The 22,736-nt window shown below is 56.8% G+C and overlaps 1 protein-coding gene across 2 annotated transcripts in view; it reads left to right on the forward strand.

Annotated features, from left to right (window-relative positions):
• PHACTR3 (phosphatase and actin regulator 3) overlaps positions 1-22,736 on the forward strand; it is a 177,507-nt gene that overhangs the window by 97,285 nt on the left and 57,486 nt on the right. For both annotated transcript variants that reach the window (XM_072943606.1, XM_072943607.1), the window contains exons 2-4: positions 12,327-12,488; positions 15,095-15,172; positions 21,972-22,154. In XM_072943606.1, coding sequence (XP_072799707.1) covers positions 12,327-12,488; positions 15,095-15,172; positions 21,972-22,154 — 423 coding nt within the window. The remainder of the gene's footprint in view (positions 1-12,326; positions 12,489-15,094; positions 15,173-21,971; positions 22,155-22,736) is intronic.

Consider the following 22,736-nt stretch of genomic DNA (forward strand, 5'->3'; position numbering starts at 1 on the left):
TCCCTTGAAAATTGTGAGACTTAGCCCAGGATCTCTGTATCTTCACTCATCCAACAGATATTTATTGAGTGCCTACTGTGTGCCAGAGACTGATTCAGGCAGGCCACCCAAGGAGCCTGGAGAAACTGCTGCTGGGGAAGGTGGTGACGGAGATGCGTTTATTAAACATCGCCATGTGCCGGGCAGCATGTTAAATCTTCCCTGTTCGTAAGCTCGTTTAACCCTCACGACGATCTTTTGCGGTAGGTGCTGATGCCATCCTTGTTTCACAGACGTCACGAACCTGCGGCTCAGAGAGGCGAAGCTCCTCGTCCAAGTTTCAGCAGCTAATGAGAGCTTGTGTCCACACCCAGTCCATTCCCGCCCATGGACCCTGAGCTTGGCACCGCTGCGCCGAGCTGTCAGGATAAACCCGCAGTGGCCTTCAGGGGTCCTTCCTGAGGACTGACCTTGTGACAGATGCTGCCCTGATTGATGGTGGTGGGCAAGACACACCTGCCCCTCTGCCTTGGTGGAGTCATGAGTCATTCCCACAAGAAATGCAGTGAAGTCAGCAATTCTGTTGTGGTGTGTGCGACAGGACCGTCGAGCAGAGGGAAGCTGTAGCCAGATCACCCTGAGTCTGTCCCACCAGAGGCAGGGGCACTGAGTTTTGCTTGTGTGAAGCCAGTCATTGGCTCAGGCTGGCCAGGCTGCGGGGACCTCCAGCACTGCCTCCCCTCTTTTTACGAGGGCAAAGGACAAGGCAGCTGCAGGAGCCTCAGGGATGAGGGCGCAGGTTTGGGCTGTTAGAGGCAAAAGTGCGTGGAAGCTGGACAGGGCCACGGCCAGGGTGCAAGGACTCCAGGACCTGGAGAGCCCTGGCAGCACCTGCCGTGGGGCCAGTACCCCGCCAGCATCCTGGACATGCCTCAAGGAGCGTAGTCGGCTCCCGGCTGGCTCACAGTGTGGCCAGTTTCCGACGTTCTCTGCCACAAGGAGCGTGTTTCTGCTGTCAGCTGAGGTGGTGCCTCCACGTGGCAGTTGCGTGAACCCCGTTTCCTGTCCCCACAGTCAGGACGCTTTGACATGTGGGCCCTTCAACGAGTTTTTAATTTAGGATGATTGCAAAGTTTGCACGTTGCCTGAGGCTTTCTATGTTAATGGCTTTTTCAAATCTGTGTGAATCACAGCCTTGATGTGTGTGGGTTATTGTTTGGCATCCTGATCAGTTCTCTTCTGGACCCTGGAGTCCTAATTCTGCAAAGGGCTGCATTGACACGTGTGAACAGAGGCCAGGCCTGGAGGCTGGCCCGGAAGCGGGTCGGCATTAAGTCCACAAGGAGGCCGCCCTGCCCGGTGCAGCCCTGCTGCGGCTGGAATAATCGCGCCGTTTATTCCCTGGGACACCGGCTTTCCTCGGCGCCGGGCCAGGCCGCACTCAGACGCAGGCAGGCGAGCGGGGAAGCGGAGAGCCCTTCGCTCCTCATTCTTCCCAGAAACCGCCGCTTTTCCTGGTGGGCTTCACGGGACTGTCTCTGGCTTCAGGACAGAACAGGGAGCTCCACTGGGTCAGGATGTGCTGTTTTGGTTTGTAATTGAGGTAAAATGCACCTAACGTAAAATTTAACATTTTAACCATTTTAAAGGATACAGTTCAGTGGCAGCAAGCACGTTCACAGTATTGTGCAACCGTCACCACTCTGTAACGCCAGAACTTTTGAGCTCCTAAATGGGAACGCTAGACCCATTTAGCAGCCACTTCCCACTCTCCTCTCCCTCCCACCCTGCCAACCAGGAATTTATATTCCGTCTGTGTGGGGCCGAGTCTCAGGCACGGCGCAGGCACTCAGGAAGGTGGACTGGTGTGTGAGTCGATCAGTCCAGTGTGGGTGCAGTGGGGAGTGGACAGCGCTGGCTGCGCTCCCCCTGCCACCGGTGGCCCAGAATGATGGAGAACGGTGGCTGGGCCTGGGGGCACTTAGCTGTGCCCCTGCCACTGGGGATGGCCCTCCCCTCTGAGGGCACCAGAGGCTGCTGTTTTCCAAATGCAGCAGGAGGTCCTTAGGGAGCAGACAGGTGTCACCTGCAGGAGCGGGTTCCAGGACTGGCCCATCACTGGCTGCCGCTTGTTCCCCAAAAGTGCGTGGTATATGGACTTGCTGGCTTGTCTGACTGTCTCCATCTCTGTCACTTCCATGACAGTTGCCGGAGGTATCAGGGCCAGGACAGGGGCCTGTGGAGAAGCAAGAGCCAGGATGACAGCAGCCAGGCAGACACTTGTAGGTGTTCGAGCACCACATCCTTGGTCCTTGGGTGTAAGTTCTCAGCGAGGCGCCAGGAGGAGGATGAGCTGGGAAAAAGCAGCGTGGCAGGGAACCTCACAGATCCACAAGGGAGCCCAGCTTGGTGAACACGCCTTGTTCTGGTCGGATTATAAACTTCAGACGTGCCTGGACTAGTCCTGCCGGGCAGGGCCTGTGAACTTGAGCACAGGAGAATCTTCAGCTCCTTTCCTTCTGGTTGTCAAATACCTGCTGGGCCCTTGCTGGACGCACCTGGGCTGTGTTTTAGGGCCTCGGGAGGCCATTATCCAGACCACACTTGGTCTCTGCTCTCATGATCAAAAAGCCAAGATGGACATTAAAATAATGTACACAAAACCAGTAGCTAATTATACACTGCCTTGAAGACTGTGTGGAAAAAAAAATAACAGGAAATCTAACTGGTGGGTGTGGGGGATCGGACCGTGTGGAATGAGTAGGAGTTCACCAGGGAAAAGTGTTGCCTCCAGAGGAATTGACAGCAAGGGCAGCCCTGTAGTGGGAGAGAGCTTGATGAATGAGAAGCAGAAATAGACAGACCGACAGAAGTAGAGCAGAGTGAGGCAGGGGCGTGGCATGAGATCAGCAAAGACCAGGACTCTGGGCTCATGGTTGGAGTTCATGTTTCATCCTAGAAGCCACTATGACATGAAGCAGGAAAGTGATGCAAGGCCCTGTTTGCCTGGGGAGGTGGGCAGGGGCAGGACTCGTGGGAAGCAGGGAGGAGGCTACAGAGTTGGGTGAGGACAGTGATCCTGGCCTGGAGCTGGGGGTCAGCGGTAGGAGTGGAAGTAAAGGCTCAGATCAGGAACTGTTCCTTTTCCCCCTTTTTCTTCCTGGGGTGTCCAGTCATGCTTTTCCGCTGAAGACATTTCCAGAGGGGTAACACGTAAGGCCAGAGTGGGCAAGTGGCAGCCCCTGGACCCAATCCTCTTGCCACTGGTGTTTATAAATAAAGTTTTAGTTAAATACAGCCACACCCTCTGAGTTACATGTCATCCGCTGCTGCCTTCATGCTGTGGCAGCAGAGCTGGGTTGTCGGGTGGTGGTTGTGCGGCCCTTGAAGCCTAAGATACTTACAGTGGGAGTCCGAGGCACTGACTGGCCCTTTATGGAAAACGCTGGCCCATCCCTGACCTAAGCAAAGTGAACATGGGACACATTTTCTAAATACAAATCTGTTGGCTCGAAATCTTCCCAGCCTTTGAAACGTGTTTAATTCCTGTGAAAAATGCAGAAGTGTGCATATTTTTAAAAAATTAACGTTTGGAGGTCCTTAAGCGTTGACTGACATTATTTAAGAATCTCCTCTTACAGTTGAAGTTTAAAAAGTCAGAGTTGGAACCTGAGCTTTGAAGCTGTTGCACAATATTGTTCGTCTAAATTTATCCTACGATGCTGAAGTCTCCCAAGGCATCATTTCAGTGTTTATCTTCCCTCAGAAACGCTCATCTTTCTCCACTCTGTAAAAATAGGATCTCTGAGAGGGTGTCTCTAAAACCAGCTTTTTGTCTTTGCCCAAGTCTTTGGGCTTCTTGCAAAGTCATTTTTGTGAGAGCTGGCTGTGTGCAGACACAGAGCACCCTCCTGAGCCCAGGACAACACTCCCGGTTTTCTAGAAACCACTTTCTTCCTCCCCTGACCCCTGCCGTCTTCATGTTTCCACTCTTGGGTCTAAACTCCATGCAGCATTTTTTAGATCTACTTGATTTACAGGTCTGAGCCGATTTCACGTGGAGAATTGGCCGTATGTCTGGCAGACGCCAGCCGCCACTGGCAGAATTACGGGGTTGATGCTGAACAGATGGGCTTTATGGTTAGATGTGCTGTTTTTTCCACAGTACATGGGAGGGGAAGGAAGCCACTTTATAATGTCTTGATTTTTCCACTGGTGTCAGAGGCATAAATGATGCCCATTTATCTGGTCTTAATTTCAGCATCATTGCTGGTTAGGGGGCCTTAGACAGCTGGAAAGGGAGAGGGGAACTGGGAAATTTTCAGGCCCAACCTCTGCTAAGATCTTAGAGAATCCTGTTGCCTTGGGAATACAGATATTGGGGGAAAGACTTTTCTGTTCCGGAAATAAATCGTCACTCACACTACTTAGCAGGAGTAATTCAAACTGGTTAATCTCAGGCTTCTTGCTCAAACTCCACTGGACAGCTTTTGTGTGGTTATTGTTGTCTGGGCAGCAAGGTGTAAACAGGCATTTGCTGATCCATCTGTTTAGGAAGAGCCGGCCAGGCAGCCGAATCTGATTGCTCACTGCAGGACTTCTCAGAGCCTTTACTCTGATGGTCTGTGGTGGGGCTCTTCAGGGAAGGCTTTCTGTGTAGAGTGTTTTCCCAGGTGTCTTTATTCACAAAGCATCGCCCATGCTGGGGTTCCATGGGACACACTTTGGGAAACACTGGTTTCATGCCCAGATGGTGAACTTCAGGTCTGAGACCCCGGGCTCTGATGCCTGACCTGCCCCTTACCAGCTGTGTGATTTTCCATGTGGGGCCCCCCCATAGCCTCCCCCTCCTAAATGTCAGATGGAGTTGACAATATGACCCCCACCTCCTGGGATGGTCTTCTTGGGCAGAGGACCCAGAAGAATTCGGTGGCCTCCCCTCGAGCATTCAGAGGTACATTCCCTTACAATTAAGTGTTCGTTTGAGTCCTGGTGTCCCAGGGGCCCGTTACTCACGCTGACGCTCAGCCAGCCTCTTGTATTTCTTTCTGTGTGTTCCTTGGCACCTCAGCTAATGAGGAGGGAGGGGAAGGTGGAAGCTGGGAGAAGCGACGGGCCAGCGTGGGGCTGGGGAGTTGCTTAGGGGTTATAGTTACCTCCTGCAGTCAAGGGGCACAGAGGCGGTTCAGGTCGTGGTCAGTAACCACGGGCCTGCATTTTGATTGCACTATAGTGTTTGTATCATGGAATCAGTCTCTTTTATTCATTCATGCATTCCTTCCTCCCTTCATTCATTCACTCCTGTGCCTGGCGCTGGGCGAAGTGCCCAAGGAGGTGGCAGAGCCCGCTGCCGGCTCTCTGTTTCCTCCACACTGTAAAGGCAGCGGTCTTCCCATCACAGGGGCCGTCACTGTTCACAGGTCCTGATGAATACGCTCGCAGGGCTGTAGGAAAAGTCTGCAGGGCTGCTGGGAAGAGAGCTGCAGGCCTTTAGAATTCTTCCCCGCTCCCTTCTAAATAAATCCAGCCTTCCTCCTCCTTTCCTGCCTCCCCTGCCCCACTGAGTAGCCACCTCCTTCCTCTGTTCCGAGCAGCATGACGCTGGGGCGTGGTCTCACTTCTTCCTGGAAGCTGTTCAAGTGTGACCCTAGTTCTGCTTGCGTCCATCAGTCCTCCCCAAATATCCGGCTCTTCAGTCATTCCTCTAGAATTTTCCAGGAGGCGTGGAGAAGGTCAAACCCAGCATGCTTTCACATCTGCAAGACTTTAAGTCCATTTTGTAAACTTGGTTTCGGAGGTGCAGACCCATCCAGGTGGTGGGTTGATTAAGACACCCAGCGGTTTCTTAGTAGAAGGCCATCCAGCCACACCTCTTGCAGCCTGGACACAAGCTGCTGGCCTTTGACCCTACATGCCATGATTCTAGTATCTCGCTTTAAGGAGCCTCTCTGTCCCAGCTCCATTCCCCCAGGTTGTCCTGTTTTCCGGATAACAATCCCGTGACCTGGGAAACCCGTTTCACATGTCTGCTTCCATTTTCCTCCTTATACTGTGGGTGATGGAGGTAAGGATCTGCCTTCCAGGGTCCTGGTGGGAATGAGCTGATTCATGTTGGGTGCTCAGGACACAGCTTGTCACCCGGCAAGTGCCCAGCAGGTGCTGTGGCTGCTGGCGACGGTGAGGACAGCCAACTTTGGTTTTCTAGGTTCTCCCGTCTGTGTTCCTGGGCCACGCTGGTTGCTCCCTTAGCTCTGCTGAGGACTCGGCCTCAGTGGCATCTCTGGATTCCTCTCTCCCCTCTCTGCTGGCCCCACGCCCCAGCCCTGCCTGTCCGCTCTCAGCGGGCCTCCTGGCCTTCAGACTCTTTCCCCAGCCGTCTGCCGCCCACGCTGATGTTCTCTGCAGCTTTTCCACAGTGCCAGTCTCGTACCAGGTCCCCCAGTGAGTCCCGTGCCCTCAAGGCTCCTGTCACAGCCACACACAGCTCCTCTTGGCTGGACTCCAGCCTCTCCTCCATCCCCTCCAACCAGAAATCAAGAGCTCCAGCCTAAGGTCTTAAGTTCAAGTACGCAGCAGACCCATGCCAGCAAATCAGGAACACTAAGGACAGCACAGCAGTGCTCTTTTCTCATTTATCAATATATTTATTGATATGTCAATAATAAAGATTCTTTTCTTACTTTGAGATCATCTTTCCTTTTATTTATAGTCAGTGGTGATGACAATAATGATCACTTTGTGTCTGTGTATCTGTGCATGTATGTTGGTCATTAGTTGGCACCATAGAAAGTTGGAGTCTCTATGGCATATGTGGACTTTATATTTTACAGGGCTTCTGAACCTTAGAGACGGGGGGCATCAGGTCTTGTTTCCCTGCTTGCTTTGTTATCCACCAAACATCACATACGATCATGCTTTTAAGGGTTTTCACTTTATATGCAACTCCTATTCAACCTCCAAAACCCAAATCCAAATTGCCCCCACCCCTCGTAGCCTTTCCAGAGATTTCCCACTCCAGGCAGGAAGAACTGCGTCCTCTGCAGTTGTAATTCTCTGTCTTGGTGATTCCACGAACCCTGGTTTTCTCTGTGGTCAGTGAGCCCACCGGGGCAGAGGAGGGCCCAGCACCTCTTTGTTCTGCTTCACACACCTGGCGTGGTACTTTGTTTATAGAAGATGGTGACCACATATTGCCAGATGGATTCTTTGGGGGCAGGGAAGGACTCACTGAAGAAACAGAGGCCATGCTCTGGTGCTCCATATCCCCACTTCTTGCTTGCCTCCTCCTTAGCTGATCTCACATTCTGAAGTCATCATACTGTTTTCTTGCTTGTTTAATTCCTCCTTCATAAGCCGGTGAGCTTCATGCAGAGCAAGACAGTGTGTCAGTTGCCTTTACTGCTCTGTCTCAAACTCAGAGCAGGGCTCAGCTGATACTTGAGGAGTGAATTTGTGAATGAATGAATGAATGAATGAAAGAAAGAAAGAAACAAAGTTGTGCTCCAATATTGCCACATAGAGATAGCGCTCATCTTCCCCGCAAGACCAGCTGCTCAGCACAAGGCCCCTGCTAACCACTGAGTGGGGCTTTCCTTCCACTGTGTTTGGGGAAGATGACGGGGAAGGGAACAGAGGCAGGTCAGGAGGCAGAAGACGAGGAAGCAGAAATGCGCGATGCCCCTAGTGGAGGACTTTGAAGTCGGATGGACAGGGGCCGGATCCTGGCTCCTGGGATGCAGCTCTGCACCCCAGACTCAGGTCAAACGGGTTTGTGGGAGCACCTCCTGGGTCCCAGGCGCCAGTAAAGATGCCAGGGACCCTTGATGAACAGAATGGCCACAGTTCCTGTTCTCATAATGCTTACTTTGTTCCAGTGGGAGAGAGAGACAGAAGGTAACAGTAAATAACACATCTCAGGATGGTATCTGAGAGCGCTCAGAGCTGGGGTGGGAGGGAGTAGGGCGAGTCAAGGGGTTGGCCCTGAGCCAGGCATGGAAATGAGCCTGTGATCTCAGGGACCTCATTCAAGGCACTGGTGTCCCTCCTGGCCCTGTTCTAGAACTGCCTGACCTGTCGATTTGTGGGAGCCATTGATGGCGGAGGGGGCTGGCGTTGGGCCTGGGGGACAAGTGCACCCAGTCTGTGGTGAGCTTCAGAGGGGACCAGGAGAGGATTGCAGTTGCCTGTGGGACCAGAGATGGCAGGGGGCTGGCGCCTGCCCCGTCCACCATCCGGGGACCCGGGAGGCATCCCGCCTGCCCCGTAGCTGCCTGCCGTACTTCCTCGGCAGATGTGGGGAAGCGCTCTTCGTTAATGAACCGCTAGTGCCTCACAGGTGGCAGAGGTGGCCCTGGAACTCAGCAGCACGGTGCCACTCAGAGGCTGGAGGGATCTGCTAATGTGTCTGCACCTCTGGGAGTCTTCCCGGAGGTGAGGAGTCCCCCAGCAACTCCAGAGATGCTGCGTGAACTCGCAGGCTGGGGATAGAGGGAAGCGGGGATCCACCCAGCCTCTTCTCTCTGTACGACTCTCAATTGCGCGTGCTCGTGCGCCCACCCACGTGCACGCCCACCCGCTTAGGTGCCCATAAATCCACATATGCACCCACCCTCCTGCCCACATTCACTCCGCCCTTCAGGGTGGGTGGGTCACACGGTCCTCAGGGGACCCACCCCACCTCTTGCTCACTTGGACCCCCGGGCATGCAGTCAGTGACACAGTCGTACCCTTGGGTGGTTTGTAAGCAGTTCCTTCCCTAGACGGTGCATCTCTTCTGAAGCTTCTGTCCTTGGGTTACAAGGTGCCGTCACCCCACCTGGCCCTGGGCCTGAGCCACCTTGGGGCCGGCAGGGAGTGGGGGGCTTCATCCTGTGGGGGCGTTGGGGGCACAGCCTTCAGACCTCTGGAGCCTGTCCCCACCTGGGCCTGGGGGGGTCTTTGCTTCTCCCGTGACAGCAGGCCCCTGGGGAGTTGCTCAGATGGAGGTGCCTTCCTGCCGGCCACTTCGGATATTTGATAAATGAATAAATCAGGTCATTTGAGCTTGAGAGCTCCCAGTGGCTCCCTGATGAATTCTGAATCAAGTTCCAGCCCCTGCCTGCCTCCCCAGCCTCATCCATGGCCCTCATCTGCTGTGTTCTTCCTCCAAGCCCTTGACCTTGTCTGGGGCCTCCTCCCTGCCCCAGCTCCCATCTACGCTACTGGCTCCCTTTCATCCAGGGTGCATTTGGAGCATCCTTTCTGCTCCAGTAGGCCCGCTCAGAGCAGCCTTTCTTAACCCTCCGTTTACAGTCAGCCCCCGCGTCCCCCAGCTCCCTGAGCAGGTGCGGGGTTCTGTCCATCCATCCTCATGTCTGGAAAGATCTCCTTCAGCATGTGGGTTCCTGTCTCACGTGTTCTGGATGCCAGGGATTCAGCTGTTAACCAGCCCTCAAAGACAGACCTCACCCTCGAATTAGGGACACAGCAGGGAACAGCAAATATTGTGCAGGTGTATCTGTGTGTGTGTGTACGTGCCAGGATACACACACACACACACACCGGGTGAGAATGTGATGAGGAAGAATCAGGAGAGGGAGGTGGCAGGAGCGATGGGAGAGCAGGCTTGGGATCATAGTATCCTCGCCGGCTGTCCACCTCCCACAGGTAAACAGAAGCCCCACGAGGGCAGGGTTTTCTTCTGTTCACCTCTGCGTGTTCTCCTGGAGTAATTGCTAGCGCATGGCTGCTGTCAGTACTTTCCTGTTGAGTGAGTGGATGGATGCATGGATGGGCGGAAGTGGTCCTGTCCGGACTCCCCTTCCTCTGGATTTCCTTGGACACTCACCGGACCTTGCTGGGCTGTGCTTCTGGGGGCGGCCGCCCTTCCTTTGGTGTAAACAAAGGGATGGCAGTGCTTCCTTGCTTCCATGCGCATCTCTGGGGAGCAACCTCTTTCTCTTCAAACCAGCCCAGAGGCTTGGGGAGACCTGGCCAGTTCCTTCCCTGTTGTGCCAAAAAGGCCTCCAGGACAGTCAGCTTTCCTGGGCCACGTGACACTGCCAGTTCGACTCCCATCTGGCGTCCGTGGGCGGAGGAAGGAAGGGAGAGGATGGTAACGTGGCATAAACTACCTCTGGGGGAGAAGGACCGTCTGCATCCCGCGTGCCTGGAGCCTGGAGCTGGGGACCTGGTGACCAGAGGGATCCCTGACCGGTCCTCGGGCTCCCCTGACTCCCTCCCGCCCTCACGCTTCCTGGGCTCCGCCTGGGGGCCGGGCGCCGGGGTTATACACACGAGGTGGGGAGCCACCCGGGAGCCATTGGCTTCGGCGCCTCACTGGCTTGCTGAGTCTGCAGGGAGAAGCTCTCACACAGGGCGTCCCTGGGCCGTCCGTCCATGCGGGATTGCCTCGTGGACCCCCTGGCGCTCGGCCCCCAGTGTTCAGTTAACGCTCAGTTAGTAACAGCTAGAGAGGGAGTGGCCGCACACGCTGGTGGCCTGGGACGGTCTTGGTTCCTGCCCCATCCAGTTGTGTCCTGCTCTGGGTGATGAATTTGCCCAGTCACCCTAGAAGCTGCGTAGAGCTACAAGAGGGGTCTCTGGAGGCAGGCTGCCTGAGGTCGGCATTCCCTCGCTCTGACAGAACGGCTCCCTGCCCCGAGCCTCAGTGTGCTCGTCTGTAAGATGGGCATAACAGCATCTCCTGTGGGGGCAGAATACTGCAGCACCTGGCCCGGCTCAGGCAGTGACCCACGCTCACTCTGTGGTAGCTATGTATGGCTGCTGTAATATAAATTATTACCATGAAAACTTTTCCCGAAAGGCACCAGTGCTGGCGTGGCACGTTTATCAGAGCAGCTCTGCAGTTTTAAAACACAGATAATACTCCTTCACGCAGATTAGCATACGGTCAGTAAACTGCGTGCTGTGTGCATCTCCCTGTGTTCCCAGACTTCATGGCTGCCCTGTGGCCACACGCAGTCTTCTCATCCCTGGATCACCAAGGACGATGATTATGGGAAAAGCTGAGGCTGAGGGCCTTAGTGTGTGTGCGTGTGCGCGTGCGCATGCATGTGCATGTCAGTTTGCAGGGCATCTTGGCCAGAGTCTGGGCTCAGGTGCCAGCCTCACGCTGGGGGACACTGGCAGGTCTGCGAACTTCCGCCCAAGTGACAAAGCGGTTCAGTCTCAGAGCCTGTAGGGGGTGGGTCTTTGCCACCGCTGGAAGAAACGTCCCTCCCCTGTCCCAGGTGATGACGTGAACTCATGTCTAAGCTGTGCCGTTGAACGGGGGCCTGGGGTCAGCTGATGGAGGCGACGTTGGTCCCCTGGGTCTCCGGCATCACTGTGGTGTTAGCTGCATTTTGTTTTCCATTCTAACTAATCTTCTTTCTTAAAAAAACAGTACACATTGTATACTATAAAATGGCCTCGGGTGAAGGGCCTCCCTCCCAGGGCCCCAAAAAGCAAGTGATCCCCGGTTCTTGAGGGCCCCACAGACGCATGGGGACAGCCCCCTTTCGCACATGGGTGCATATGCTGCGTGATTTTTGCATGCCGATTTTTTTACCTCGAGGTTTATCTTGGCTAGTTTTCCCATCTGCACAGACAGATCTGCGTGTTTCTTTTCTGTGTCTCTGCGAGGGTCTCTGAGAGGAAGGACAGTGACTTGGCCGGTGCCCTGGGCACGGGCCTGTAGGTTGCTACCAGTCTCTTACATGACTGACAGCAGTGCCGTGAGCTCCCTTGGATGTCTGTCCTTGCACATCCCAAGGGTGTGCCAGCGTGGCCTAGTTTTCTGGGCAAGGAAAGGGCTCCAGGAGAGCCTCCCTCTGTCCATTCATGGACACGCTCCGTCTGCAGCTGTTCGAGGAGGAGCACGGCCAGGTCTGTGCTGGGGTCCAGGACAGCCGAGCATCAGGGAGGGACCCAGGAGCCTGGGGTAAGGGACTGAGCCTCGTCTGGGCAGGACAAGGTGGAGACTTGCTGGAGGAGGTCAGAGTCAGCTGAGGTTCCCAGGGCTGAGAGGAGGCTGAGCTGAGCGGGAGGACAGACATGAGCAGAGGTCCTGAGGCAGAGAAGTTTCCTTTATGGAGTTGGGTGAGTCTTCAGGTCACTGTGGCCAACACAAAGTGCTGTAAGGGCTTCCGGAGGCTGTAAGAAGGCTGCGGGCGGGAGGGAGACAGTGTGCGTAGCTACCTATGGGCGCATCCCCACCGGAACCATTGTTGCCTGGAAAACCCTCTTTAGCCCCAGGCGTTGGAGGCTCACTGGTGGCCCCGGTGGGGAGGGGAGTCATCTCGGATCCCCAGGGTGTCATGTGGGCTTGGTCATCACTGACCCCTCCCTGGGTTTTCGTCTTCCAGATGAGATGGACCAAACCCCCACAGTGCGCTCCGAATATCTGGTCTCAGGGATTCGAACTCCCCCCGTGAGGAGGAACAGCAAACTGGCCACCCTGGGCAGGATCTTCAAACCCTGGAAATGGAGGAAAAAGAAAAACGAAAAACTGAAGCAGACGACATCCGGTGAGCACTGGGGAGAGGGGACCTGGTGTCACTGTCACCGCACTTTCTGTTGCTGATGTGGGGAGTGGTGGGCTGTGCTCTGTGGCCTCTGATGGCCGGGAGCTGTTCAGCCTCCTCCAGGTCGCCTCTCTCCCCTGGCCCTTCCAGGTCCCTGCCTGGAACCCACTTACCACCCAGAGCCTAAGGGGCACCCAAGTCACTGTCGACCTAGTTAAGAAAGCAGACTCTGGAGTCAGTGCAGGGCCAGGCCGGGACCGAGACCCCGCCGGCCACACTCTCCCTGCTGACCACACTCGGGGATGAAGCACCAGCCCCCCTGCACCCGGACCCTCACTTTGACAACCCTGGGGCCTGGGTCCCACCGTCCCCGAGAGCCCCCTTGGGTGATTCAGAGGGTCAAGACCCTCAGCTCGGCCTCTCGATACCTTGAGGTCTTCATTTGGAAGACGGCTCCGAAGCTCTTCTTGAAGAGGCTTCCCCCCGAGGGACCCCCGCCCCGGCGCCCTCCCGCTGAGGGACCCGGAAGCTCCCCTACTCACCCGCAGCCGCATCCTTACACCCTGCCCGTCCCAGCTCTGTGGGAAGTGGGGTTATGGCCGGTTGTACCGCTGCCCCTGCCCCTCGAAATCCACACCAGGAACTCTGGCACGAGACAGATCCACGGGGTGTAGTAACAACAGCACAACTGACTGTAAGAGTCACAACAACACAGCCCATTTCTAACCAACTAAATACTCAGAACCACCCCCACCGCCAGCACCCTGACAGTGGTCCTGCCCATCTCAGGGACAGGAAACGGGCTCTGAGACAGGCAGCCGCTCCCGGGCTCAGGCAGCAGCAGGCTGTGGGCTGGAGTTTGAGCCCTAGCAGCTGTGCTCAGGTCTGGCTCCCAGAGGACAGGATGCCCTGGATGTCCTTGGTAAAGGAGGGGGTCAGTGCTCTGAGAAGCAAACCCACGGGGAGACAGCATCTCAGCTCCCACAAGCCTCGCCGCTGAGCTGCACGCCTGTTAGGTGCAGCTGGAGACAATTAGCAAGGATGCTGCTCGTGTGGAATTAGTTCTGGGCCCCGGGGACCCGCCTGGTAAGTGCCCGTCTCGGGCTGCGGCCTCGGGTGGTCCCCGGGGTCCCCGTTTCTGTCCCAGCCTTGAAGCAGGGCAGACTCGGGGCTTAGAGGATGGCGGAGGCAAAACCGGCGGGGGCGGGGGAGGGGCTGCTGACAGCAGCGGGGGTTCCTCCACTCACCCTTTTTACACATTTTACAACATGGCTGAACTATCCGAGAAGCTGACAGATTCCCCTGTCGTGGGTGAGAGCAGAACAAACACTGGTTTTCAGTGACTCTTTGAGCCTCCCGGGTGCTGTGCCAAGGACAAAGCAGACCAGGGACCCGGGCCCTGCCCGCTTACAGCTTTCCGCCAAGCAGGGCGTCCGGCAACGGGCAAGTGAGTGAGGGAACAAGCAGGGAGACGGGACTCTGGCGGGCCGGCCGCGGGGGAGCTGAGCGGGTGCTGGGGAGGAGGTGGGCGGGGTGAGTGTTGCTTTGGGTCAGTTCGGGGTCAGGGGCAGAAAAGACCCAGGTGTGGAGGTGATGCTGAGCTGAGACAAAATTGACCCCCTTGAGAAAAGCAGGGAAAAGCGTCTAAGCAGTGGGAACAGCCGTGCAAACACGCTGAGCTGGGGAAGGCCCTCCTGTGCATCAGCGAAAGGCTCGGGGGGCCAGAGCAAGGTGCCCTCTGTGCCCTCAGGGGGCCCCGACACTCTCTGGGCCACAGGGTTGGAGGGTGAGCTGCGTGCTCTCGGGAGCCCGTGCCGCTGGCCACTTGGCACTGCACTGTGGTGAGCGACCTGTGAGTCCATTAGGGTGCTGTGGGGACCCTTCAGGTTAACAGCAGTGACACTCCCACCCCTGGATGTTTTATCAGGCACCTGGAAATCTGGACGCAGCACCGCATGTGGTTTATTTATTCTAAACCATTCTTTCCCCGCCGAAGGGTGGGATGTTGTTTATCTCAGCATATCAAATCCCCAATTTCACAGGCATCGTTGGTTGGGATGAGATGAAGTAAAAATAAAGATGATATAGAGGAAAAAGAACAGGTACAAACAGTGGTTTGGGCAGAGCTCATCAGAGGAGCCTCTGGTGGGACAGCGGTGCAGGGGACTGGTCTGAGAGCAGACGTAAAGGGCGGTCAGGGTGTATTCAGAGAAGGGTAGCAGGAACCACAGAGAAGCACCTCAGGATGGCGGGGGCAGAGAGAGGATCTGATCTGGTCAGTGAAGAGTACCCGGCGGCAGGCAGGATCCGGTGGTGGGAGGCAGCTTAGAGAAGGGGGTGATGCCGGGCGTCACTTCTCAGGGGAGCCAGGGGAGGCACCGCCTTAGCACTCATGCTTCCCTTCGGCCGTGCTTCCTGCCTGCTCAGCAGATTGCAGAGTGGGGGAGCACGGGATTCCTGAACCGCACCCCTGACCTGGTGGCCCCCTCATCCACGGTCACCTGCGGCCTTGCTGCTCTCTTCCCAAACTGGAGGTGGCATTGCCCGGGCTCCGAGAGGGCCCCTCGACGCCTCTGCCCGTGACTCACCTGAATGTTTGTGTCGTGCAGCCTTGGAGAAGAAGATGGCCGGCCGGCAAGGTCGGGAGGACCTCATCAAGAAGGGGCTGCTGGAGATGATGGAGCAGGGTGAGTGAGTGGGCTTCCCCGGCCCTGGCCGGGCTGGGGTGGAAATCGGAGGAGCCCAGTGTCCAGGTGTGGCAACCGGACCCGAGTGAGGCCTTCCCGGTTAGAGAAATTCTTGAGTGGCTCAGCCTCCAAGCCTGTGAGGAGCCACCAGGGAGTCTGAGAGTCAGCAACTCCCGGGGCGAGGAGCCAAGAGCAGCCACCTGCCCTGGGGACCGTGGGGTCGCTTCCCGCCTGTGCTGGGTGTGCATGAAGCAAGTGGGTGGTCCTGATCCCTCTGAAGTGGGCGCAGCGCATTGGTGGTTTTCCCTGCTTATATCTTAACCCTAGACTTGGGCCAGCTGTCCACGCCCCGCTGCCACCTAGCGCCGCCGCCGCTGCCGGTCGCGTTGCAGTTACGAGCCGGCTGCTGTCCCGGGCCTTCTCCTCGCCTGGTCCTTTGTCCTCCCGGGGTCCTCAGGACTGGGTGTGGGGCTGGCCCGTGCTCCCAGGTGAGGGGTGTGCGGGCCGGGAGGTGGCTGCCCGGGTCATGCAGCTGGAGGGCCCGGACGCCGGGTGCTGTTCGGACTCAGGACCAGAGATCTTGGCGCCGCCATGTCTGAGTGGCCGCCTTTTTTTGCGTCTTTGAGAAGCAGCATTTGTATCGTTAGCGCACTTATTTACAGAATCCTTGAGTCCCTCCATTTTCCTCTCATGATGGCATGAGGGACAGGCCTTGGGTCCAGACGCTGACCCTTCACGCTTTCTGATTCTCTGAGACCTGAAGCTTGGGGTGGGGCGGGGTCGGGGTGGGGTTCAGAAAATCTCGCTGCCGCTTACCCGTGTCTCTGGAGCCGAGCCGGTTCTTGCCTCCTGGTCGTGGGAACCTGGCTTCACAGATGCAGGTCCCCGAGGATACGTGAATAAGTGGAATTCCTACCTCCCTTTTAGCCTTGAAACACCACTAGCAGCTTTGTAATTTGGCCCAGGCTTCAGGAATTAGCCAAGGAGCCCACGGAGTCAGTGAGCCCAGCCTTCTAACCTGCTGAGTCTGCCTCGGCCTTTGTAGTCATTCCTCGGTAGATTCAAAGAGAAAAGTCATTCAGTGATGCTATTTTCGGGGCCAGCCTACATGGGAAGTGGCTTAGCGCTAATTATCTAACTTTGCTTGCAACAAAAAGCTTGGTATCAGGTCCTGTGCCTTTCAGACGTTGAACATTCTAGTCTGACTCTCAGATTTGGAGGAATGTTGTGGTTGAGATGGAAACTGGGACTGTTTTCATTTGGATGAGACCAGAAAAGCTCCAAACTCCGGCCTTTTGACTATGTTTCCAACAAACCTTTCTTTAAATCCTGGGGAAGGAGGAGGGAAGCAGAAACGCTGTGAAGCTCTGCTTATCATGTTTTAAAAAACGCTGTCGTTGTTGAGGGAAGAGTAAATAAAAGAAATGAATTTGACGCCCACGTCAAAATGAAGTGACAGGCGAACCACTAAAGGGGCAAACTTCGGCAGAACGCGGTTTGCCTCTCCTGAACTGAATCTCTGTAAGATAATTTTGTCCGATGGCCTGAGTGCAGGGAGCCAGCAGCCAAGCTGACAGGGTGGCCGAGCTGCTGGGCGGCCGGCTCCCCTGGCCGCCACGGGCCCGACGGAGAGGTCCCACACCAGCCAGCCTGCAGTATTGCTTTGGATCAGGTCAGCCAACCTTTTCTGGAGTCAGACAGTAAGTGTTTTCAGCTTTGAGGGCCACACTCAACTTTGTTGTTGTCAGGTGAAGCAGCCACAGACGCTGCATGAAGGAACGGGAGTGGCTGGGTCCCAGCGACACTGTATTCAGGGACATAGAAATTTGAATTTCTTGCAACTGTTGTGTGTCATCCATTGTTATGTTTCTTTGGATTTTTTTCAACCATTTAAAGGGGTAAAATCCCCTCGGAGCTCGGGGCGCTGTGGAGCAGGTGGTGGGCTGGGCGTGGTCCCCAGGGTGGAGACTGCCACCCCGACTTCTGATCTCTTTCTCTCTTGCTAAGTGCTTGTGGCCCCGGATCTAGAGGGGCCTGAAACACAGCCTGTCTCCTTAAGAACTGACAAGGCGCTCATTAACTGATTTTTATTGAGCACCTCCTGTGTGCCAGGGGCTGTATTGGCTGTTGAGGGTACAGGTGAGCAGAATACCTTCCTCCAGGAACCCATAGTCCAGTGGGGTCCTGCAAACAGCTATAAAATGGCAGCTGAGAGGAGTGTGGTGCAGGAAAGGCACATGACTGGGGGCCCTGACCTGGTCAGGCGTGCAGGGAGGTGATGTTGGCGTGGGTCCCACCCAAGGCAGCCGGAGTCAGCAGGCTGCTTCTCAGCAATTGCTCTGCATTAGGGTCACCTGGGGAACTCTCCCTTCAAAGGCGCTGGGGGTGGGACCCAGGCATCCGGACTTTATAAACCTCCCCAGCTGCTTCCGCCTTTGGCGCCGCCAAGGTTGAGAAGCAGAGCGACGGGGAAGTGGGCAGCATCGTCCAGCCCCCCCGTGGAGCGGCCCGCACAGGGACCCTGGTGAAGGAGCCGAGAGCAGGTGGGTGGGGTGCAGGGAGGTTAGAAAGCGGGAGAGGGAGAGGGGCTGGGGTCTGACAGGGCCTTGCATCTTCCCTGCCTCTCCCTCCAACACAGACAGGGCCAGGAGAATCAGGCTCCCCAGGAGGCGGCTGGGTGACAAGGCACCTCCGTGGCCGTGGGGGCCCGGGGCAGCCACAGGGCGAGGGGGCTGAGTCTGCTGCGAGCCTGCTCGGGGCGTTGCTGCGGGGGGGCTGCGGGGGGGCGGCGGGGGGCTTGTTAGAAGGAGGGCGGCAGGGGTCGCCCCGGAAAGGGATGGGTCAGGGAGAGGGGGCAGGGATGTGGGTTCACCACCTACTCGTAAACCTTAGACCCTTCACTGTGTGCCTAGTGGACAGAGAGAAGAGATGAAAACATTTGGCCACAGGTCGTCACCCTGGGGTAAAACCTTCCTCGCGCTATTTCTCCCTTGTGCCCTGGCTCAAAAAACGCCTTTTCTCACTGGGCAGGGGTGCGGTGGGGAAACGTCTGGTTCTAGAGTGGGCGCTGTCTGTCTCTAATTTGTGCTGGAGTTGGGACCTCAGGGTTCCTGCTGGGTTGATAGGAATCCGTGGCCTCGGGAGCGGAACCGCCACTGCCGCCCCACGTCCCCCACCCCCACCCCTGGGAATCAGCCTCCATTGCCACCACCTGCGCCCAGCCAGGCTGGCCGTCTCTGCGGCCAGGAACACGCCCCTGTGGCTGGCTGCCCCTTGCCCCCGCTGAGCCTGGACTTCACACCAGTGGGCGCCTGGGAGGCTGCCTGACAGCGACCGGGGGGGCCCAGAGAGGCCCCCACGGGCTCGGGCCTCAGACCCCCCCCAAAGCTGCCCGGAGTCCTTAGCAGCCCAGGAACTCACCCTGGAATTTCCTTGGCCGGGCCAAACCCAGGCTGGTTCTCTGCCCTGCACAGGTGTGCACAGGACACCTCTTTGTGTGGAGTTTGCCCACAAAGCAGTGAGGAACGTGGCAGCGTGAGCAGGCCGTACACGGGGTCTGCAGGAGAGAGCCCACGCGTCCCAGAGACAGGCCTGTGTCCAGGGCACAAATTCGCCTTTCATCCTCTCCAGGGGGCGTTTTATGTACCACTCTGACCTCTCCTCTGGTTCCCGAAAGTCTGGTCATCTGCCGGACCCAGGAAGGACTCTATCTGTGTGGTTGGGAGATGTGTGAGATGGGACTGACTGTGGGTGGCGGGGGAGCTGACCTTTCCCCTCACTGCGTCTTCACTGCTTTGGCCGGTGACATGTCTGTGACAGGCAAGGGCCGGCCGGCGTCCCAGCCCCTCCACTGGGGCCTCAGTCCAAATGCGATGAGTGAGGACAGAGGCCTGCCCGCTTCTCTGTCCAGACACTGCATGTGCTCCTGAATGACTCCTCCATCCTCCTGGATGTGTCCCCTTGGCCTTGTCTTAAGTTCCTTATGGAATTTCATTCTCCATCACTGGATAGAAGACAGAGGCAGTTGTTACCCTTGTGCTGTGTTTGGTGACCTGAGAGACATGAGGTGCCTCTCCTCAGGGCATTTGGCAGTGACAAATCAAGTCTGTCTGGTTTCTGTGGGGCAGGAACGCTGGGGGCAGCTTGTGTGTGTGTGTCTGCATCTGCATGTACACGTGTGCACGCACGTGTGTGTGTGGCGTGTCCCCTCTCACAGTAGCTACTCTGTCTATAGCGGGGGCATCCGGCTTCTGCTCCCCTCTGCTGCCCTCGGAAGGGAAGGGCCAGGAGGAAGGGCCCAGGGTACAGAGAGAGGACCAGGGGACCAGCTGCCCACGGCCACCCCCCCCCCCGCCGCCACCTCCGTTGCTTAGCAACGGCCCTGCCACCACGGCTATTTTGGGAACTCTAACTTTTCATTGAACGTGATTATGAGCGGAAGCTCTGAGCACAGCCCAGAAAAGTCCTGCAAGTCCACTAAGCTGGGAAGGCAGGTGGAGGAACCCCAGGACTGTGTGGCAGGGTGCAGCCTTTGTGGAGCCCCGAGGGGTAGGCTGGAGACCTCTGGGCCTTTCAGGCTCAGCATTCTGACCATTTTATTGATGATGGTGATGATGGTGGAGATGCTACTGTCATTAACAAAAGTGATGGTCACCAGCAACAAATGACTCACCCCTCCTAAGATTCGGTGTCCCCATCTGTGAAGGCAGGTGGCAGTCCTACCTGACAGGGTGGGGCGCTAGGAAGTTCCAGTGAGATGGGGCCGCGGAGCGCCAGGCTGTGTCTCCAGCAGGGCAAACCCTCGGTCAGTGCTGGCGTGTCCCCTCTGTTAGTAAGAGCCAGGCAAGCCAGTGGTGGGGACCATCACAGCTGTGTGTCAAGTCTAAGGAAGCCAGTCGTGAGGGAGTGTCTGAGAAGCTGTAGTTCTGAGCTGTGTGGCAGCCAGTTGTGTCCACTGGGTGGGTTCTCTTGGTTTGTGTCTTGGTCTTTTCTTTGTTTGGGGTTGGTTGGAAAATCACAGATCTGCTGGACCTGTTTTGTAAAGCCCCTCGAGCTAAGAATGGTTTTTTAAACTTAAAGGATTTTGGCCAAAATTAAAAATCAAAGAAGAATATGGAGCCTGGACTTTGTGGCAAGTGGCCCAGAAAGTCTAAGATACTGGCTATCAGCTCCTTTCTAGAGAAAGTTGGCCGGGCCCTGGCCTCGACCCCCCGGTCAGGTGACATGGCTGCGCAGATGGCATCGTCCTGGCCCCAGATCTACAGACTTCTCGCCCACCGACCTTTCTGCCCTCCTCTCGAGGGGATGTGCAGGGGAGGGAAGGTGATGAACGGTGATCATGAGCGCACACCCCTCCCAGGGTCGCCCGTCGTGGGTCTGGCCTGAGTCCTGGGCGTGGGGAGGGCCCTGCAAAGGGAGCCTATAGTTCCTACGTGGGCACAGGAGCCCAGGCCACGTGGCCACACCATCACCCTTGTCATCCTCTTCCTCCTCCTCTTCAACAGCAGTGAGGGTGCTTGCAGGCACACACGGTGTTTGCTTTGTGCCACACACATAATAGACATTAACTCACTGAATCCTCCCACTGACTCCGAGAAGCAAGGAGTTTTAGCCCCATTTTAGAGATGGAAAAATTGAGTCTTGGAGATGTTTCCTGCCTGGGCACAAGAAACTGTACGGGTCACGGTGACACGCTGCCCTGGGATGGCCTCGATGAACCAGCTGTGGGTACAAGGGATGTGGGCGGGGCGTGTGGGCGCTGCAGGCCTTGGGCTGTGAGCTGTGTCTCAGGAGGGCCACTGTGTCAGCTGGCTGAGTCTCCAGCCAGAACCTGCCACGCTGTGCTCTTGTGATCTGGACCAGTTATGCTCCTGAGCCCCTTATCAGTACTCTGGGACCCCAGGGGGGTGACCACCCCATCAAGGGCCAGACCCTTAAAGGCTGAAGCTACCGAGCCCGGGCGCGGGGAGGCACCAGCTCCCTCTCTCAGCCCTTCTCTGTCTGCTGCCCTCTACTCTGGGACGGCCAACTGTCTAGACTAGGACTCCCTGAGTCCTGCCTCCGTCTGGCTGTGCCCCTGTTCCTGGGCTGGCAATACGACGTGTGGTCAGCTGTGTGCCCACCCCAGGGTTTGAGCCCCTGGGGGTAAGGATTGTCTTGTTAATCTCTGCCTTTCCAGGGACGGTGACTGAGAAGCATTTGTGTATCGTGGGACTGATGGTGGGATGGTGGGTGCAGAGGTGAAAGGTTATTTGTAGCCATGATGGTGTCGCATAATGACCACCTCAGCAGCCAGCGTTCACCGTCACCTGTCTGGGTGACCTTGTTTGGCGGGATGGGGGCCGCTCTGCTCTGCTCCCCGCCCCCCACAGCTCACCCCCTACTAGCCTGGCTGGGCGTGTCCTCAGGGTGAGGACCCGGTACAGGAGGAAGAAGCAGGAATATGCAAGCACTTTTTAAGTCTCTGTAGCATCAAACCTGCTCACTTCCCACTGGCCAAAGTGAGCCACAAGGCAGAGGGTCAGGGTCGGGGGCCCCACCAAGGCAGGGATGTAGGGGGGTGCATTATCCAGTCTCCCACAGGTGTTGAAGTAAGAGCACACAGGCCAGAAGGGGTGTGGCCAGAGGCCAGTGGGTGCTGATGCTCGGTGCTGCCTGAGGAGGACAGTGGAGGTGCTTCCCCCGGTGTGTGGGAGCGGTGCAGGGTGCCACCCTGGGGCCCAGGGTGGCATCCTTCCCAGTCGCGAGAATGAAAGCAGGTAGGAAGATGGCCACAGCTGACCGCTGAATTTCTTTACAGACGCTGAGAACAAAGCATGCGGCCCTGATGGAGGCCCCCGAGCTGCACAGAGCGAACCTTCCACACCCAAGCAGGAGCCGCTGACTTCGGAGGAAGCCCAGCCGGGAAGCCCGTTGGCCGCTGGGACAGACCAGGCGTCCCCAGATGAGCCGCTGTCCTCAGACACCCATCCGGACGATGCAGGTATCGACTGGACCCTGGCGCTGAGCTGCTCCCATGATGGCCACTGGCCTGGGCGGCAGCTGGGGTTCCTGGCCGGGACTGGGCTGCCGCTCCGGTAGAAGACTGTCCTCAGAGGCACAGCCATGTCCTGGGCTCTGAGCCCTGTCACACGGCTCCACCGCATGGTTCAGTTTAAATATTTCCGATAGCATTTTTCTCCAGTAGCTTCCCAAATCTGGCAGAGCAGTAAATGAAGATACTTCATCTACCTTCCTCCCACAATGTCTTTTCTTGTCCCCTTAGAGCTTCTGAACAGGAAAATCCTCTCCAAAGGGGCCAGTTTCCAGACAGAGCATCTTAGCTGCCCCAAGGCGATAGGGCAGGATGGAGGCAGAGGGCCTTCCCAGTGGCCTAAATCCAGAGCAGCTTCCTGCTCCTCCATAGAGTGGCCTCCCTCCCTGGGATGGTGCCTTAGTGTCACGAAGTGCCCTGGAGCTGGCGGCACTGGTGACGGTGCTGCCAGCCTGCCCCTCGTGTGGGACAGCCCTGCTCGCCACTTCTCTGCCAGGTGTGCCCAGCACGTATCTCAGCCTCTTTCCCCCT

This window comes from Vicugna pacos, chromosome 19, assembly GCF_048564905.1.
Source record: "Vicugna pacos chromosome 19, VicPac4, whole genome shotgun sequence".
NCBI classification, from domain to species: Eukaryota; Metazoa; Chordata; class Mammalia; order Artiodactyla; family Camelidae; genus Vicugna; species Vicugna pacos.